The sequence below is a fragment of the Ascaphus truei genome, chromosome 14 (genome assembly GCF_040206685.1).
Source record: "Ascaphus truei isolate aAscTru1 chromosome 14, aAscTru1.hap1, whole genome shotgun sequence".
In the NCBI taxonomy this organism is placed as follows: Eukaryota; Metazoa; Chordata; class Amphibia; order Anura; family Ascaphidae; genus Ascaphus; species Ascaphus truei.
In genome coordinates this window covers 48310838-48331550 of record NC_134496.1, presented here as the reverse complement: position 1 = coordinate 48331550, position 20713 = coordinate 48310838, and the positions used below count along the sequence as shown (strand labels likewise).

The window sequence follows — 20713 nt, the reverse complement described above, 5'->3', positions numbered from 1 at the left end:
TCATGTTGTCCTGCCATGGGTGCTCAGCAACTTAGTTATACAGCAGGGGTAGCCAACTCCAGTCCTCAGTAGCCATCAACAGGCCTGGTATTAGGGATATCCCTGCGTCAGCACAACATGGCTGTCAACAATTGAGCAATTTGTGCTGAAGCAGGGATATCCTTAAAACCTGACCAGTTGGTGGCCCTTGAGGACTGGCGTTGGCCGCCCCTGGTATACAGGATGAAAACAGCAGTAACTCACATGGACTTGTGAATGGTGAAATAAATGTATTAAAAAAGGATCAACATTTCCATCACAGGATGAAGATGAGTTCTGATATCTCAATATCAATAGATCAGCGTATAATTAGAGGTCTACACGTGAGAGGTGGAGCGGCTCAGTCAGTAAAGGCACGGACTGGAAACAATGACACTGACTTTGAAGGGGAACCTGGTTCCAGTTTCAGCTCCTTGTGTCCATGGGCAAACCACTTTATCACCCTGTGCCTTGTCGGGGCAGGAACTGTGCCTATACAATGATGTGTACTGTGCCTCACTGGGAGAAAAACGCTACATGGAACAAAGCTATAACACACATCTCAAGAAGAATGTAGGGAGAAGTTAGGAGAACGTATCTGCAGCGTACTTTCTCATGATAAAATATATCACATTCTGTAACTATGATAATATTTCTTCTCCTATCCCTGAATCACGTTTGTTACCAGAGTTGCAATGAGTTGTACTGCACTAGAGGGTTTAAACTATACACTAAGATATATGGACAAATTCCACAAAAATATAACACATATTAGGATTTTTGAAATAAATCTGAGGATTTGTGGGCGACTTTTATTGACGTGTTCCGGATAAACCCCCAAGTTCCCACATAGACAAGCCTAAAATGTTCTGCAGCTGATGTAACATTGAGAGAGGGAACGTCCTTTTTTCTTGGCAAACGTTTAGAGCCGGGTGGCACAAAGACTTCGGACTCAGGGCATTGTTTTGTTAATTGATACTTTGTTACACAAAATGAAGACTTGATTATTTGTTGGCCACTGCTAGTACTGTATATCCGGAAGTAATTAAAAGCAAACAGCAAAGTTAACACGTGTAAACAGTGGATTTGTGTCTTGACTACAGTTTCCAAGAAACTTGAGTTTACAGAAAGTGTCTGGAAAACAACATCAGTTACAAGTCTGCCTGAAAGTTAAAGGAAGCAGCTTTATGGAAAATGAAGAGCCTTTATCAGATCACTGGCAGAATTCTACTTGCATTTGGCATTATAAGCATTATTTCAGGAGTTTTTGCCTTTTTCCCTGTTTTTAACTATAAACCATTGTTTATTGGATGGAGTGTTCGAGTTGCCTGTCCTATCTGGAATGGAGCTCTGGTAAGGAAATGGAAACATCTAAAAAAATAAATAAAAGTTGTATGAAATGTGTTGGTATTTACAGAACAAGTATCACATCCAGTACTCCGTACTTTCATGTCAGGGGCAATTCTATGCAAACAGTTCTTAAATATTCCTATATCCTGTACCAACAGTAATAGTTCAGAGTTGTTGGGTTGGAGAGGGGCTGGATATGGTTAAGTTCCCGAGGCATGTACTTCCACAAAACACCAGCATTATATAGTCCCCCTTTTTTGCATCCTCATCACACACTTCAGGGGTTCTGTCACTTTTTTTTACCCCCAACCCCCCCACATAATTTATTTAATGCGTTGCTGAACCCTTTCCCAGCTTCAAATTACAAAGCCAGTATAACCAGTCTCACACTGATGTGATGTAAAAGGTCAAAACAGCTGTCTGTGGGTGGGTTTACTGGCTAAAAAGTGGTATAGTGCGGCAGGCATAAGCTTATAGGGGTCCATGTTAAAATGGATAAGAAGTAAAGAGTGTGCTCATTTGCATTTCATTACCCAGAATCCCTGGCTGCAGTAGAAGCACAGTACGCTAGGAGATAATGTGGAAAAGCAGGGGCTGAGATATGGAAATGTGCTCACGAGGGATATTTTTGTTTGTTACATAATCACACAATAGTTTCCATCGTTGAGAAATGTTCATGCTAGGTTTTTTTTTCAGTCAGGAAAACAGCCTGTGCTGATGCTCAGATTCCAGATATTAAACGTGAAATAATGCATTTTATTTAGTAGTAGATCTGTAGGTAAGTTCATGATTTCTCTTTTAAAAAAACGACTGTGCTAATGCTAAAACCGTTACTGTAATGTGCTCATAGCAGGATGGCGCTACTAAATAAATATGTACTATATACATACACATTCTAAATACATACGTTTTTTAAATGATATTGGCTCCTGTAAGGAAACGTTTTGCTAATCTTTATTCAAGATCTAGCGTTAAAGAGAAACTGTTATTCCATGTGCATGTTGCATGTTGGTGAGCGGCTTCAGAATTCCTTAGTATTTGGAAGACATTGAGAAAGCCCACACACATTCTTTGTAAGTTGCTCATCAGTAGGAATGCTGTATATTTACAGGCCAGACACTTTCACTAGATATCATTTGACCTTCCAGTTTCAATTAAAAGTTTGCGCTGCCTTGGAATGTCATCGCCATTAACAACAAACCATGTGGACTTGATGTGGCATTTGAACATACTGAACGCTGGGAAGCATTGCGAGTTATGCAGTACTTAAAGCAAATGCAAACCCCACGTGTGAGCCCATTCACATGTCTCAGACAGGTGTGCAAACCTGCCCTTCCCCATTATCTATTAGGCTTGGTCCCCGCTGCCTGCTGCAGTGCCCGCTAAGACGGGCGCTGCGAGGTGTAGAGCCGCCCCTCAATGGGGCCGGGCCCGCTGCAATAGTGCACGCCGCGCTGTGCGATCCGTTTTTCCTGCAGACAGGAAAATTGTGAGCAGAACTAGCGATGGAGCGCTAGGCCACACCCCCGGCATTCAGCCAATGAGGGTGAACCTGCTGGGTGATGTCATGGCCGCGCCCCCATCACGCCCCTCTGTCTTTCCCTCTGCCGCTCAATGCAGACCGGGGAACTCGGCTGCATGCGCCGCCAGCCTGGCAGGCGCGCGCGCAGCGCAGACAGCGGGGCCGTAGCCTTAGCATACAGTGCTTCCACTGCAGCAAAGGATTCTGGGAAATAACAAGCAAATGAGCACATAGTGTCACCTTTTGCTTCTTATCCATCTTAACATGCAGCACTATATGCGTATGCCTGCTGCATTACACAGCGTTCCAGCACAGTCAGGATTAAAGAAGCGCAGAGCCAGTTAACCTACTCACAGACAGCTTTTTCCATATTTTGGGTCTCATCAGTGTGAGGCTGGTTTTACCGGCGTTGCAATGTGACGCTGGGACAGACAGCACTTATAAAAATGTTACAGGATACCTTCATATGAACCCTGGCAGTAGTAGAAGGATCAGGAATAAAACCTCTGTCATTACAATCAGGATTCAATTACAGGATCCTCTTGGAAGTTTGAAAAGGCTGCAACATAAAGCAAAGCATAGTATGAATGGTGCGTCTTCTCTGCACAGAACAAGGCGTTGCATGAAGGCTGACTCCCACCTCTGCTTCTATCACCCTCTATCCCCCATCCAAGCACCAGTACTGCCCTCTTTTTACAATCTGGCTTGTCGTAAAATATTTGCTACTCCAAATCTATAATGCTGCTTTCACAAACTTAAGAGTTAAGTCGCTTGTTATTGTTCAAAGTGTGATGTTTCCATGATGTGGAATGCAGAAGGACAATATGAAGATGAAACAATCTTTTTATTAACTGTGAGAGGTGACACGTCATTTTGTAATTAATAAGATATATCACAGATCAACATGTTTAATCCGTTACTGTTGGAGGCAGGTCACGGAACGAGGTGGAAAACCACTGGTTGTGGGTTCCTCCATCAATAAATGGGTTGGAGCAGGGGTGCGCAAACCTGGGGGGGGGGGCGTTAGGGGAGCGCAGCGCTTACAGAAGCCCTGTGCTCTTCCCCAAAGCATTTCAATTAAATGCTGGGGAGCGCGCGAGGCCTCTGTAACTCCCTTACGTGGTCTCCAGTGGCTTCTTGCACTGCTTTGTCATGGCAACGCGGCGTCAAATGATGCAGCGGGGTCACATGACGTCACGTTGCTGTCACATTACGTTGATTCGTCAAACGCCGGAAACAAGGTAAGGAGGAGGGGAGGGGGGTGCCAGCAGGGGGGGAGAGCAGGCAGGGGGGCGCAGGTGAAAACGTTTGCGCCCCTTGGGTTAGAGTTTTGGGCAGATTGATTGATGTGATTTATATGATTTAGAATCGTGTCTCAGCCTTTTAGTAATAATACTGACAAATAATGCTGCTCTGTTACTGTATAGTTTATATGTGTACATTGACTTACAGCTTTATATTGAGTTATAAACAAGAGGTTTACATATACAGTCACACTAAACTAAGTTTGTCCACATCTGATAACTGAATCTAAATTAATGTAGCTTTAGAAAGACCCCTCTCGTCGTAGCCTCATTGTTTATGATTTCCCCCATGCCCTTGAATAGCAGAAACCATATGAAAAATAACAGCCTTAAAAGCAGGAAACATGAGCCTTAATTCTGTGACATGCGACTGCAAACAGTAGCAGTGTGACCTTTACTTGGTACAGGGGTCTGATTAAAAACAAGTCACTTTCCCTTATGTTTACTGTCTCGCTGACCTGTGAGGACAGGACATCACAATGATGGCTATTAACAAAGGTCTAAACCAACAGGTCAGTTTTTAAGGATATCCCTGCTTCAGCACAGGTGGCTCAATCAGATTGAGCCACCTGTGCTGAAGAGCCACCTGTGCTGTCTACGACTGAGCCACTGATTAAGCCACCTGTGCTGAAGCAAGGACATCCTTAAAAGCTGACCTGTTGGTGACCCTTGAGGACTGGCGTTGCCGACCCCTGTCGGAGAGGGACTACAAGAAAAATCCTGGTCTAATCTGACCAATTTTCTTACCCTTATGTTGATTCCTTTTAGCATTATATTTCAATCAAACCTTCAATAAAACTTGGAAGAAGGTTAAACATTACAATATGTAAAGCTGTTCTAGATGTGAGGACTTGTATCGTTTAACTTATTTCTGCCTAAAGCATTTTAAAATCAATTTTTTTAATTTTTTTACTCTTTTAAATATTTGTACTTGAACGTATGTTTTATATCCACATCTACTGTCCTTTAAATGGAACCAGAGTCCGGAAAAATCTAGGTAAGTGTATAAAAGTATGCACAAATCGACGACAATTTAAATAAAATTGAGTGTAACCATCAAGCATCTATTTAAGCTAGAAATCTAGTCGGCAAAGTAAAGAATGAGGTGGGGGACAATGGGCATATAAAATAATCATATATCATAGGTCAGACATGACGAGGAGGTGGAGGCATTTGGAAGAAACAAGACTAACCTTTCAAGCGATCCTTCCACTGCGCCTCGAGGAAAGTTTCCGACAAGTGTATTCTGCCTGTGCTGACATATGGATATGCAACTTGGGCCTTAGGCCACACGTATAGTGCCCGCGACGGGACGGGTGACGTCACCCGTTGCCGTCGCCGCTAGCGAAAGTTATATTTCGCGGTTGCGGCGGCGTCACGGGCTTACTGGCGTTTGATTGGTTCAGGGGCTGTCACATAAGGCGACAGCCCTTGAAAAATCAAATATTGCCAGCTTCCAAAATTCGCGACGTCGCTTCGTTGCATTGTCGCCGTCGCGCTTACTATAAGCACACGTGGCGTCAATGCATTTGTTTTTGGTCGCCGTCGCGGGCACTGTACGCACGGCCTTATATGAGAAGATCATTTAGAAGCTTCAGACAACTGAAAGAATTATGGAGAGATGTATGCTGGGTATTTCCACAACGAGAAAGTAAAAAAATGAATGGGTTAGAAAGCAAACAAAAGTCTGTGACATCATCAGAAGTGTGAAAAAATTGGTCCAGACATACAGTATAAGCAAGAATAATAATAATAAAAAATAAATGCATATCATTGGACAAATATGGTTCTCCACTGGAATCCAAGGGATATCAAAGGACCGATTAAAAGTAAGATGGGAAGATTAAATAAAAAAATTGAAAATGTGGAGAAGAGAGGCTTGCAACCGCAGTACCTGGAAGATCATTGGGGAGGCCTTCATCTAGCAGTGGATCGACAAGGGCTGAAGATGATGAAGATGAGGTGTCACAGAAGTGTGTTTGTTGGATAAATGCAAAAGCAACATAAGTGGTCAAATGTCCTTATCCCACGACATGAGTCTTTTAACTGGCGTGTTCTTTGAAGCTTGTGCAGCATATATACAATGTACGTACAGGCTAATAAAAATGTATTGTATTTGTCTCTTGGCTTTTATGAACATTAGGTGATGTACTTCAACGCAGACAGGGCACTTGCGTGGAAAAAGGTGTACAGGTTTTGTCTGAAGTCCATGCAAGTTTTTCTGTATTGTCCGTGTCATACAAAACATTTTTATTTCAAAACCTCACATTGGCAGAGCATATTCCTGGCAGATCAGAGTGAAGCAAATTTGCTAACAAAGCAGGACCCCGCTATATACGCAACACATAGAATATTATATTACATCACTGGGATTCTACATTGTATTCTTTACTTTGTAATTCCTTCTCTGTGCCGGCTCGGACTGGTCATTTAATTACATGTGGAAATCCCCAATGGGCCATGACATCAGTTCCATACTGACCAAGTGTCATGGAGACTCCTGAAATCTTAGGTAAACCTCACAAGACTGTGCACATCTAGCATAGCAAGTCTGCCTGAGAGTGAGGATGCAGTGAGAGTCTGTTGGCTCTGTGTTTATCAGTCTGTGTATGTATGAATACATGTATAGAGTTATGAGTACATGCATGTATGAGAGTAGGTAACCGGAAGTGGAATTCTGTGGGGGAAGAAATAAGCGGTGCACTGCTTGGAAGAAACGATAGGGCTGGATCGCTTGAAAATATATTAAAAGTATTTGTTTATTGATACATTGGCAACATTGGAAAAAATGAGAACAGGCAGAGAAAACTCTGACGCGTTTCGCACTTGTGTGTGCTTTTTCCCCATATGAGAGTAGGTATGTATGTATAAACTGGTGTGTGTGTGTTTGTGTGTGCACACTTATTTAAGTTATGGTGGGTAAAAAAAGTGACAAAAACCCTCCACAGTAAAGCATATAGCAAATGGAAATATTACTGTATGCTCATTTGCATGATTTAAACTCTAATATATTCTTCTCTTTAAACAGGCTATTTCAGTTGGCGTTCTCACACTTATGGCCTATAAAGAATGGACACAGAGATCACTGGTAAATTTACATAACATTTTACTACTGCAAAGAGCATTTTAAGTAAACAACAAAAATTAATGCAATCAGTCTCATTCATGCTTCGAAATACATTGCGCCTCTGTTGTGAATCTTTATACAATATTAAAAATACAATTCTATCAGAATTATACTTTTGTTTCTAGAATCTGACCCAAGGGGCCTGGTAACCCATCTGTTTCAGAGATATTGAACATGTGAACTTTCGGGCACCTTTTGGTATCCAATACCCGTAATTTTGTCCAGCTGACGCGTTTTGTGGTACTTACCTAATGCATGATGCATATATATTTCTTGCTGCTCAAAAGTATTTTAGAACTCTGCTTTAGTAGGCAGTCACAGTCCTTATAAACCACGCACTTTTATGTACTGTATGTGCAGACACAAAGGCTGCCAATAATATATCTTTTTTTCTCCTGCTTTGGCCTTTGAAAAATCCTCTCAAGTCCTTAAAAACCCCGTATAACACACAATTTAAGTTTTTGCCAAAACAGAGGAGCACGAAGCTATCCAAAGTGTTTTTACACTCAGCGTCCTCACGAGTTAAATTAGTATATTCAGTAATATAGTCAACTTACCTCTTTTTGTTTTTACGATGTAAGTTGTAAAGTGTATTAAAAGAGAAAAACAATGATTTATTTATGTTTTACTGGTACTACTGTGATCTGTGTAACTGATATAAATAAGGAAACATTACTCACCAGAAATGACCGCACTCAGTTTTAAAATAAAACACTATTGATGCAAATAAGAAATACTGGTTGTATTTAACGTTTCAGAAACGGTTAAGGCCACTTCTACCAAGCCAGTCTTGTCAACCGCAGCTAAATAATAAAACAGAAATATGCACATTTTCTACTTCTTCCATTTTCTTGCTTTCTTCCTCATCTAATCTATTGGTTTAAAAACCCAGCTACCCGTATTCTGGTTGGAGAGGGCAGCAGAGCACTCGGCATCGGTGATAAGAGTGAAGACCTGTGTGCAGTCTTACCAAGAGCCAGTTCCCTGAAAACGCTCTCTACGTCTGCATTGCTTTTGAGGAAGAATCAGCATCGCGTTGGCAAAGGGTCAGAGAACAGTGTTGGTCGTTCTCTACATACTGTGACATTTTGCACCAGTATTAGTCGAAGTCATCCGAACTGGCAATGCCTAGAGTAGAATATGGGTCCCACAGGGATATGAACGCGGCATTGAGTGAGTCACGTTCATTATCAGCAACAACATTCGGAAACCTATTGGCCAGAGTTTGCAGTCATCTGATGAGTTCTTGATGAGCGTCCACATTTTTTACTCTTTTTAACACTTTGTTTAGTGGTGACAAACGATATAATCCTTTTGTCCCCTACTCGTAAAAGTCTCTCACATTGGAGAAGGACTCTTATTTTATCATCCAAGACGAGAGCCTCTTTCTCCGACAGGTTCCATGATTTAAGTTCTATGAAAACTGCTTAATCTTGAAGCTGGTTTATACGCTTGTAGTCAATGGACGTAAAGTAATTTGTTTGGATGTTACTGCACAGAACTGCACAAAGCTTGTGATGAACTGGCAAAGAAGAGTGAAGGTAGTGCACGCACTCAAACAAAAAGGGGGAAAGTGGGGTACTTAACCGTCGGTGCGCTGGTTCTGGGGAGCTCCTGATGTCCCAAATTGATCCAGTGAAGAAGGCTACACCTTGAGAAAGGCAGTATTACTGCCGAAACGTTGGATTCCTTAGCACAATAAACCCCTTTACATTTGAGGATTAAGACCGTGAGCCTGATTCTTCTTCTTCACTGGCAAAGAAGAGAACACAATTCTCAATAAAGCTGGTGAACATGCGGCCTTTCTTGCTGAAACATAGGGTTGAATTTAGGAAACTGCGTTAAAATAGCCTATACAAAATTAAAATATAATTTCGCCCCATTATAAATTGCCCTCCTTTCTGTCTATTTTAGTATTGAAGTATTCTGTCAATGCGGGCCACTGTTCCCAGGTTCGGTTGACACATTGCAGCGTGGCTAGCCACCTTGTGAAGCCCGGCCACAATATTGCGTGGCAATACTCCACTTCCAGCAACTCCTAAATGTCTTTAAATTCACCTTGCCGTTTCCCAGATGATTTAAAAAAAAAAAAAAAGAATAAGCATCCCTTGTTAGCTGGTCACATACATCTGGAAGTTCACTGCAGGCATTGGGATGCAAATAAGTGTGCTACGTGGCAAGTGCAGTGACAGAACCAAACATTCTCTTGTTGCTTCTTGACTGGTGAAAGAACTGGATTGAAATCACCAATCATTGCTCCCGCTCCACATGAAGACATGCTTAAGCAATTTTTCCAGGGAATTTGATCCTCTTCACATGCCTTGCTGGCCACACTGAAGAGATTTTCTCCTGGAGTTTCTTTTCCCTCCTCACTTTTTACAAGTGGGTTTCGACCTTTTCACTGGTGAAAAATGTGAACCGTTGTGACCGTCTGTCTTGTGACAAAATACACAGATTCACAACAAGCTCAGAGAAACGCCATCCAATACCACACAATATATATATATGCATATAAGTGCTAGTGGGCGTGGCTAAATGTATACAACAAAAAAAAAGACATGCCCAAAGCTACTCCCAATGTGACAAAAATACACAGTGCAATATATCTATATATCTCTTGTAAAAAGGGTCATTTAGTTTAACCCTTTGGCCATAGCGTCTTAAGCCTGCTGCCACTTACAAGGCATGACCGTCTGTCTTGTGACACAAATATCAGTTAATTCATCGATGAGGATGAAAAAATTAATGTTTCATTATATGCAGTCGTTTCTTTTATAAACTCATCCAGGGCTTGTTCAATGATTTCCTCTGTCTTTGCTTGTGAACACTGGCATGTTTTTAGCAAATGTCACTGGCGGGAAATATTTTTGGTACTGTTAGTGAAACTCTCACTTAACGTCACTGGGAAGGTATTTCCATGGGCACACTTTGCCCCCGGAAGCTCTGCATCCATCACACTCGTACTTTTCATGGCGGATCTCTGCTGTGCTGCTGGGATTTATTTTGTATCAGTTAGTAGTTTCCTGCTGTTTTAGATCTTTATAACCTCCCAGCCAGCGGGCAGCTCAGAGTTGCTAGATGTGGACATGGCTGCTGTTTCCTTTTATTTCAGCCACTTGAACGGATTTTCCCACTCACTCATATACCGCGGTTGATACGCTTTCCTATTCATTTTCTTAGGAATATACACACTGTAAAAACACACAGATATACGTCGCTACACCAGACCAACAAACATAAAAGCATAAACACACAACCTGGTGCAAGGGGGAGAGGAAGAACCACAAGAAAACACACAAATAATCAAAAGATTATAGCAGCCCCCTATAGTTGCACTCAAGGAAGATGACACAATAGGTGATGTCACTGGAAATATAAGGCAATATATAGCCAAATCCTGGTATAGGATACTCAAACAAAAAGGGTCACACTACTATATGAAAAATAACAAAATTTTAATAGTCTATGATAAAAACCGACGAAACACTATAAAAATGCATAGAAGTGCATACATAAAATCCCCAAGTGTGTTGGGTAACGGTACTGGATGAACAGTATATGTTCCAAATAGCTGTCTTGTAATAAACGCTATGTTTTAGGCTGCATACTGGATGCTGCAGGTGAGTACAGAAACAGTGTGTAATGTGATGTTCACTTACACCTTAAATGGCCTCTGTGGGTAACCACTAGTAATGGGGCAACGTCATGACGTCATTACGCTGACGCATGCGCGGTGTGTGGTTTGGAGTAACGGCAGCTCCCTACGGTACACGGAGCTTCTAGGCAGCAGGCTGCAGGAGATTCAACGTGAACAGGTTGTATCGTGCACCTTTGGGACCCACTCTGAATGATTACTCCTCAGGGATTCATCATTAGTTCCCAATAGCGGGCCTCACCCGATTTACACCAGTCACAGGCGGGTATCCCTACGCACAGAGGTTATTTACATAGACTCTGTTGGTTGCATTCGCATACCTATATACCGCTGGCTCCCTTCAGCGCTTCCGTCTGTGTGACTGTTGAACCTTGCAGCAGGGACTCCACTCACTCAGGTTTCTGTGGTTTGAGCCGTGGGCTCTGCTGTGACCATGTGTCTATTGTGACCCTATTGAGTTGATTCTATACGTAGCCATATGTCATACAGATGGGTTATCCTAATTAGAATCATCCCCTTTCTGTGACTTTACCGAACTGGGTTTATGATCCTAATCATTCAGCTCATTATTACTACTAGTGGTTACCCACAGAGGCCATTTAAGGTGTAAGTGAACATCACATTACACACTGTTTCTGTACTCACCTGCAGCATCCAGTATGCAGCCTAAAACATAGCGTTTATTACAAGACAGCTATTTGGAACATATACTGTTCATCCAGTACCGTTACCCAACACACTTGGGGATTTTATGTATGCACTTCTATGCATTTTTATAGTGTTTCGTCGGTTTTTATCATAGACTATTAAAATTTTGTTATTTTTCATATAGTAGTGTGACCCTTTTTGTTTGAGTATCCTATACCAGAATTTGGCAATACATTGCCTTATATTTCTAGTGACATCACCTATTGTGTCATCTTCCTTGAGTGCAACTATAGGGGGCTGCTATAATCTTTTGATTATTTGTGTGTTCTCTTGTGAATATACACACTGGAAAGACGCTAACGCGAGTAGGTTGTCTGTGTCCTTCTTCCCGACGGGCAGGGTGGACAGCTGGCTGCATTGTGCTTTGTCATGAAAAATATCACTAACATTCCCCAATCAAATTAAAGTCCTTCGTCCTCCTCATTCCCACGCCACCCCCCCTTTATTCCCACACCCCCATCCCCCTTTATACCCACACCCCCATCCCCCTTTATACCCACACATACCTCCCTCCTCCCCACTGGCAGATTAAGACCCTCGGCACCCCTTGGGACAAGACTTTGGGGGCCTTTCCTCGAGGCGGCCCTCCTTCTGCAGGACCGTGGGTTCAGTTGATGTCGGGTCGCCATGATACCCCTCTCACACATACACACACACACTTTACCTTGGGTGATGTTCGGGGACTCTGCAGCTCCCTCTTCCGGTCGGACGGAGCTTGGATCTCGGCGTCGAAAGGGGGAGAGAGTATGGCAAACAGTGACTGCTGGGCTGCTGCATGGGGAGCTGGGGAGTCGCAACATCGGCCCACCGCAATTTACAGGGGACCCTAACCTTCGGTGCTCTTAGGCAGGTGTCAGTGTACATGGACCCCCCCTCATACCCACTATCAAAACCTGTAGTTTTTTCCTCCGCAATATTACAAAGATACGCTCGGCTGCTAAAACTCTGACTCAGGCCCTCATTCTCTCCCGTCTCCCGTCTCTAACCTCCTGCTGTCCAGTCTTCCTGCCTCTCACATGTCTCCCCTACAATCTATCCTAAATGCTGCTGCCAGAATCACTCTACTCTTTCCTAAATCTGTCTCAGCGTCTCCCCTGCTGAAATCTATCTCCTGGCTTCCTATCAAATCCCGTATCACACTTAATTCTCCTCCTCACTTTTAAAGCTTTACATTCTTCTGCTCCTCCTTACATCTCACCCTAATTTCTCGCTATGCACCATCCCAACTCTTGATTTCTGCTCAAGGATGTCTTCTCTACACCCCCTTTGTATCCAAAGCCCTCTCCCGCCTTAAACCTTTCTCACTGACGGCCCCACACCTCTGGAATGCCCTTCCCCTCAATACCCGACTTGCACCCTCTCTATCCACCTTTAAGAACCACCTTAAAACACACCTGCTTAATGGAGCATATGAGTAGCTCCGTGGCTGATACTTTACACCTCATACATCAACTTTGGGCCCTTGCAGACGCACTTACCAAAACACCCTCCTACTGTCTCTGGACATTCTTCCTACCTACCAATTAGATTGTAAGCTCTCCGGTGCAGGGACTCCTTTTCCTGAATGTTACTTTTATGTCTGAAGCACTTCTCCCCATCATGTGTTATTTGTATTATTTGTTATTTACATGATTGTCACGTGTATTACTGCTGTGAAGCAATACTGTAAGTACATTAATGGCGCTATATAAATAAAGACATGCATACACACACACAGATCCCCACACCCAAATAATTAGGATCCAAATTTCCTGAAGGTAAAGAAGCCGCCTCCACTTCCTCTCTGGCATGTGGCTTAAAGGCGAGTGTGTGAGGCAACTGCAGGCTGTGTAAAGGCAGTGCCTGTCGCTCACCGCTGGGGACTTGATTCTTGCACCCACAATGCCTTGCTCTTAAAGGAGACAGACCGCTGCATCTTCACTCGTCTGACAGCCGTGACATTTAAAAAAAACAAATCCTGCTAGCTGTTTTGTGGCAACAAAATCTGGAAACATTGATACAGTAGAATCCATCAAAACGACAGCTCTGACATATGCCATTTTATCATTATAAATAGTGATATTTCCATGCAATTTGTTGCAAAGATGTATACTTCCCAAGCACTTCCTTGTGCAGTTTGGAAATTTGCCCAGGCAATATCGATTGGAGCTGGGATTAAGAAAACCAAAGAAAACTACACCATCAAAAGACATTGGTGTTTAAGACATCTATAACAAACAATGCACAAATGACATACTTCAATAAATTGTCTGTATGGTATTATAAACGAACATAACTGTTGATTTTTTATTTTTATCCCACTTTTTTTTTTAACAGCTAGGAAACCCCGGGGGGACCTTTAGAACCGAACTGCTTTCATTTCAGCTCCGGGAGAACACCCAGTTCCCGAGACACTTACCAGTGAAGTTACCGGTTTTAAAACACCCTCCATGTGAGATTAAATGGGCGTCACATCTTTCAGGTTCCGTGGGCCAATAGGAAGTTGTGACGTCATCGGCTGTGGCTTCCTATTGGACAGCCATGTAAATACTTTAAAAAACAAGCAAAAAAAACAAGAAGTAACACAGATAACTTCACCAGTAAGTATCTCAGAAATCGGGGGGTGTGCACAGAAATTAAAATACAGTAGTGTAGCTCGTGTGCGCAGTACCCTCAGTTTCCATTATGTACAAAGAAAAGGGGGAGTTTGTTAGGTGAGATTGCTGCTGTAAGCATGTTTGCTACATTATCGGATCTCTATATATCATGATGGGTGATGGGAGATGGGTGATGGGTGATGGGAGATGGGTGATGGGAGATGGGTGATGGGAGATGGGTGATGGGAGATGGGTGATGGGTGATGGGAGATGGTTGATGAGAGATGGTTGATGAGAGATGGCTGATGAGAGATGGCTGATGAGAGATGGTTGATGAGAGATGGTTGATGAGAGATGGTTGATGAGAGATGGTTGATAGTGATGGGTGATGGGTGATGGGTGATGGTTGATGGGTGATGGCTGATGAGAAATGGCTGATGAGAGATGGTTGATGAGAGATGGTTGATGAGAGATGGCTGATGAGAGATGGTTGATGAGAGATGGTTGATGAGAGATGGGTGATGAGAGATGGTTGATGAGAGATTGTTGATGGGTGATGGTTGATGAGAGATGGTTGATGAGAGATGGGTGATGGGTGATGGTTGATGAGAGATGGTTGAGGTTGATGAGAGATGGTTGATGAGAGATGGTTGATGAGAGATGGGTGATGGTTGATGAGAGATGGTTGATGAGAGATGGTTGATGGGTGATGGTTGATGAGAGATGGCTGATGAGAGATGGTTGATGAGAGATGGGTGATGGGTGATGGTTGATGAGAAATTGTTGATGGGAGATGGTTGATGATAGGTGATTGATGAGAGATGGGTGATGAGAGATGGTTGATGGGAGATGGTTGATGGGAGATGGTTGATGAGAGATGGTTGATGAGAGATGGGTGTTGAATGATGAACGGGTCAGACTCTGATGTTTCATAAATCTTTGCCCTAATGAAATGAAATCACCCTGTAATATTTCTTTTTATATTTCCAGTGGGAAGCTACATTCACCCTGGGGCTACTAAGTGTCATTGGAGCACCAGTTCAATTTACAATAGCCATCGCATCCATTCTTATTGGTCCATACTGCTACTACTCTTTTGCTGGGATTACTGGGACCAACTATCTTGGCTATGCAATTACATTTCCATTCCCTTATGCCAAGTTTCTGAATGTGTGCCAAGATCCTTACTTTTACGAGTGGTACTTTCTGATTCTACAAATCATCGACCTTTTGTCAAGTGTCGCCATTCTATTCTCATCTTTGGCATTAGTGATCCGACTTTCAGCGAGGATAATACATCTGGGAACCCTCAATGTAAGTATAGGCTTCATTATTAGTATTTTCTACATGTTATTCCACATAACCAAATAACACACTTTCCCAGAGGTTATCAACGGATAGCTGGCATCATGAGCTTTTATTTTTTGTAAATTGTTTATTTATAATCCACATTTTTATAAAATTTAACATATACAAAACAGTACAACACAACTTAAAAAACAGAACACAAAAGACACAAAAAAAGACATTTCAGAGTTTTTACACTTTTTCACAGCCAGCAATACTCAAGACTTATTGTATAATAACATACAAAGTGAGTTATACATTAGCATGCCGGATATACAGTAACACATTAGCTGACAGCATTAATAATAAAAAAACAAACACAAAACAAACAATCCAAAAAACTAACAAATAAAAAATAGAAAATTATTGGGATTAAACAAAATAAAATAAATACTAGAAACAAGTCAATCCCATAAATAGTAGTCCGGATTATCCTTATTATTATTCTCATACGGCAAATATGTCCACTTTCCGACCCTCTCACACTGTTCTATTAGCAGTAATCTCTGACTATGGCAGCCAGAGGCGTTCACATTTTGACTTATTGTCAGTGGTTATATGTGATAGTTTTTCCATTTCATGACCTCCCCTATTCTCGACTCCCATTGTCCCATAGTGGGCGCCTCCATCTTTTTCCAGTTGGCAGCGATGGCACCTCCTGCTGCATTTAGCATGTGTTTTAATAGAGATTTCCTAATTCTGTGCCCCTTGACCCCTTCTCTGTTTAGCAGTGTAATACTCGGGTCTTTTGGGATTCTGATCTTGGTAAAATGAAAAATCTGCTGTAATATCATATCCCAAAAGCGCCCTATTATCTTCCACTCCCACCAGATATGAAGCATTGTTCCGACCTCCTCACAACCTCTCCAGCACTTACTAGACGTTCCTGGGTAACAGTCTTTCAGTTTTTGTGGTGTGTAATACCATCTGTACATTATCTTATATACATTTTCTGGAATATTCGTTGATATCGAGGCAGAGCTGGCATTGCTCCACATCTGTGTCCATCTGAGGGCACATCACAAGCTTTTTCAGGAGAGATGGATAATAAATATGTATTTATGTCATTTTGTTTCACACACCATAGTCCTATTGTTTCGTTGGTAGGATGTAGATACCATTTTACACGTGGTCAGGGTTGTTTTGCGGGTCATGTGTACCACAGAAACAAATCATATTGAGCCGGTTCCTTGCTTCAAAGTTGCACCTGTTCTGTACCAAAGAAATATTCATACATCATCCCTACTACTTTTCATTAAAGGTCACTGGCTGTGCAGAACTCCTAAACCTCTTCTTCAGAGCAGGGGTGCTCAACTCTGATCCTCAGGACCCCCTCACCCCTCCCCCCTCCCCCCCCCCCAACATGTCAGGTTTTCAGGATATCCCAGCATCAGCACAGGTGGCTCAATCAGTCCCTGCTTTAGGGACTCTGACTGAGCCTCTAATTGAGCCACCTGTGCTGAAGCTGAGATATCCTTACAACCTGACCTGTTGGGGGGCTTGAGGACTGGAGTTGAGCGCCCCCTGCTTTAGAGAACAGAAAGCCCCAGTTATGCCGTGAATTGTAAACAGACAACATGGCTGCTCGATCCTCTTCACCGTTGTCGCTTTCCATTCTGACTTCTAAAGTTATACCCATGTTGCTACCTTCTTTTTGGAGAAGGTTTCTATCAGGAAATAAACAGCATCTTTTTTTCTCCAAGGAAAATAATGTAGAATGTCCTTCATATCCAGAAGTACGCCCTAGTAGCCCATCTTTCAGTGATGGGTTGACACTAATGAAGCCCCTTTGTGCTGAACAAGAGATGAACTGAATTTGAGCGAGACTCAAATAATCTCCAGGATAGAGAAGCAAAGTATACTGAATAACAGCCATAGAAGTTTAGTTAAATAAAAACAATTAATTGAGATTTCTCTCTTCCCCCGCCCCCCCCCCCCTCCCCTCTCTCTCTCTCTTTTGTAGGTACAAAGACATATTTGGTGAAGCGATTTAGACGACTACTTTCAGAATCGGGATTTTGTAAAATATGTTTTCTATGTTATTTGCCTTTTTTTGTCTATGTGAAGAGAAAGTGAACAAATAATTGCGTAGCAACAGATCCTTTAATGGCTAATTTTTCATTTTGAAAAGCACTTCGGTCGCTTCTTCAGGAGTTTAAGTTGACATCTTTTGTTCGTGTCTAATTTCTGTTGACTCAAGAAAATAACGAGGATGGATCAGTATTGTAATCGTGAAGGACTATTTATGTGAATTTTGGCACAAGCCTGTTTGCACTAAAGCGGTGTAAAACACATTAGGGTTTGTTAAATAACATCTCCTGGTGCAAAACTGGAGTAATATCAGTGTAAAAAATAAAACTGCGCCAAATTTCATGTAGAAAAGCTGCTAACTACCTTTCGTGGAATCCTTTCTTTAAAAAAATCTTGTGCAACTCTTTGCCCCAATTGTTCCCCCAGCTAAACAGCCAGGGTTATGTGATAAACAAACCCTATTGTGTTACAATAGGTTAAAGCAGCAGTCCAAGCTGCCTTTCCCCCACCTTTAATATGTTCATCAATACAATCCGCACAATGATAAGTAATTAGCTAAATTGTTAATCAATCCGTTCTCCTGTGATCGATCGGCGAAGATTCGGCTCAGGGGTTCACTAAATGGCTGTCAGTGCAGCAAAAGAGGAACAAAAATGCAAAGTTCTGTGGGGAAGATCATGTGACCAGGCAGTCACTAGATACAATTGGTGCACTGCTAGAGAGAGGGCAGGGCTCATAAAGGGGTGTGCCAGAGCCTGTTTCAGAAGCGGAAGGGGATGTGACTTTATAAATGGTTGCTACAGAAACAAAAAATGCTTGTTACATTATAATATATTGTATTTTCTCACAGAACATAACTGATTTATTTAAAAAAAAAAACATTTAGGATATTGCTTGGTCTGCAGCTTTAAGATATGATGTGATTAATTAAGCTTGTAGCAGCAATTCATTATGCATGTTTTCATTATATGTATATTCATAACTTGGGGTAAATCCACATGGCTCATTCTCTGGGAAACCACCTATTTCAAGAGATAACTAAGAATACAAAACGAAAATCACAAACCCGCTGAGACCTTCGGTTGGCTCCAATAGTCACTGGTAACCTTCTGGCCAGTGAGCCAATGAGAAAGAGCAATGTTAGCGGGTCTTTCTTAATTGATTTGTAGGGAAGGTGTTGCCATGGTCGTTTCTCCTAATTTAGGATTTAGTAAACTGTACATTTTTAATGTCTATGGAATCAAGGGTTTGCTCAGTATATGCTCAGTTCATATACCAAGAGAACCCAGTTTTGATTATGGTGGGAATTTCTGCATTATCGTGTCTATGGAAATGCAGGCCCAACAAACTCAGAATAGCTTGAGGGCCAATTCTTAAGTCCGACTGCAAGACTCGGGCCGCACCAAGAAAAACACTTTTATCTTGAGCTTTTCCTATTAAAAATATGTTAACGTCACTGGTATCTCTCTCCCCTTTCCTCTCTCTCTCCCCCACCCTCTCTCTCCCCCCATCCCCTCTCTCTCCCCCCATCCCCTCTCTCTCCCATCCTCTCTCTCTCTCTCTCCCTGATCCTCTCTCTCTCTCTCCCTGATCCTCTGTCTCCAACCATCCTCTCTCTCTCCCCCTATCCCCATCTAGGAGGAAACAGAATCCCGGCAAGTTGCCATGGGGGAGAGGAGGGAGACTCTCTCCCTCTCCCCTCTCTCTCTGCCCCTCCACCCCCACTCTGTCTGTCTCACTCTCTCCCCCATCTCTTCCTCTGACTTTCCCACCCTCACAAAACACACACACACACAGGGCCACCAACAGGGGGGGACAGCCGGTGTTGGCGTCCTGGGCCCCGTGGTTTTTAAAAAAAAAAACAACAAAAAAACCTGCAGTGTGGCTGCACCCGGCGCCGGGTCTCTCTGACGGCAGCGCTGAAAGTCAGCTGGGCTACGTTTCCGGCGTGCCGGTGTGAGAGGGAGGCCTGCCGCGCACGTGAGTCAGACAGATACCTGCAGCGGCGCAGGGGCGGCGGCAACTGCTGCGACCTGCCACCGGGCTCCCCACCGTACCGTCAGCCCCCATGGTCATGTACCCCCCCATAGCACCACCAGCCCCCGCAGTACCGCCAGGGTCCCGAAAGCTTTCTTTTTTTCTTACTTCTGACACGTCCACACCAGCGGGGGGGGGCGGGGGGGGGAGCTTGGTAGCAGCTGGATGCACTTCCAGCAGCTGGGAGAGGGGGGGGGGGCACCATATATCCCAGAGCAGGGAGAGAGCAGGGCTGTTTCTAGGGGGTTGGGCAGCTTCCTCCATCCTGATTGGCTGCTGCTGGGTAATGCAGCCAATCTGGAGGTGGTGTCATAAGCCTGGGGGTGGGGCCAAGGAGAGGAGGAAACATTGTGTCCAGTATTTTTGGAGAAGCCACTTGGCAACCCTTGGCCTATATTCATTAAGAGAAAAACAACGTGATTAACAGAACTCCATCACCGAGGTCATTCCAAAAGACAAAATAATGCTGAATAAGAGTCCAACGGGGAAGAGAGAAATTATTTTCGCCACCCTGACTCTAATAATCACTTGTAAAGCCATCACTGCCAGCATGCTTTATCTCTGACAAGACGATCTTAGTATTTTCATGGTCCACCAGAAAGCACATCTGCATATTACAGATCTGCTGCCTGTGTATACTGTATTGTTTGAAGATCATTCTTTTCACCTAAGTTAACCTTACAGTATTCATCAAGTCGAACACAAAGGCAGCGTCCTTTCAAGATCAGACATAGTTCAAAGGAACAAGATCAAAGTTCTTTGAGGATTCCCTCCTTAGATTTCCAATCTTCCTTTTCATTTATTTTTACCCGACCTGGCTGAATTTTTAATGGCCCTTTTTCATATTATTATTATTATTATTTTTTATTTCAAAGTACAGCATGTTACTTTATGGCGTTATAAAAATGCCTAAAGAAATGACAGTGTAGTATGGCCAGGCAGGTGTTAAAGTATTTTCACTACAAGTTAATAAAACGAACTAAATATAATAGTCGCATGGGACAGAGGTTCAGTAGGAGGGAGCGGCTCAGTGAGTAA

General features: G+C 42.8%; 1 protein-coding gene across 2 annotated transcripts; it reads left to right on the top strand.

Moving 5' to 3' along the window:
- Positions 1 to 949: 949 nt before the first annotated feature.
- On the top strand, positions 950 to 19484 carry TMEM212 (transmembrane protein 212). Of its 2 annotated transcripts, none has more exons than XM_075569456.1 (4): positions 950 to 1371; positions 7223 to 7282; positions 15251 to 15574; positions 17571 to 19484. In XM_075569456.1, the coding sequence occupies exons 1-4, from the start codon at positions 1213 to 1215 to the stop codon at positions 17589 to 17591; spliced, it is 564 nt and encodes a 187-aa protein (XP_075425571.1). In that variant the 5' UTR covers positions 950 to 1212; the 3' UTR covers positions 17592 to 19484. The 2 variants fall into 2 exon arrangements, with proteins under 2 accessions (XP_075425571.1, XP_075425572.1); XM_075569457.1 differs by lacking the exon at positions 17571 to 19484 and adding an exon at positions 16439 to 16501.
- The last annotated feature ends 1229 nt before the right edge of the window (positions 19485 to 20713 follow it).

Coding starts and splice junctions, on each gene's coding strand:
- TMEM212 (XM_075569456.1), top strand. CDS start 1,213: ATGAAGAGCCTTTATCAGATCACTGGCAGAATTCTACTTGCATTTGGC. Junction 1,372..7,222: donor CTATCTGGAATGGAGCTCTG/GTAAGGAAATGG, acceptor CTCTTTAAACAG/GCTATTTCAGTTGGCGTTCT. Junction 15,575..17,570: donor TACATCTGGGAACCCTCAAT/GTAAGTATAGGC, acceptor TCTCTTTTGTAG/GTACAAAGACATATTTGGTG.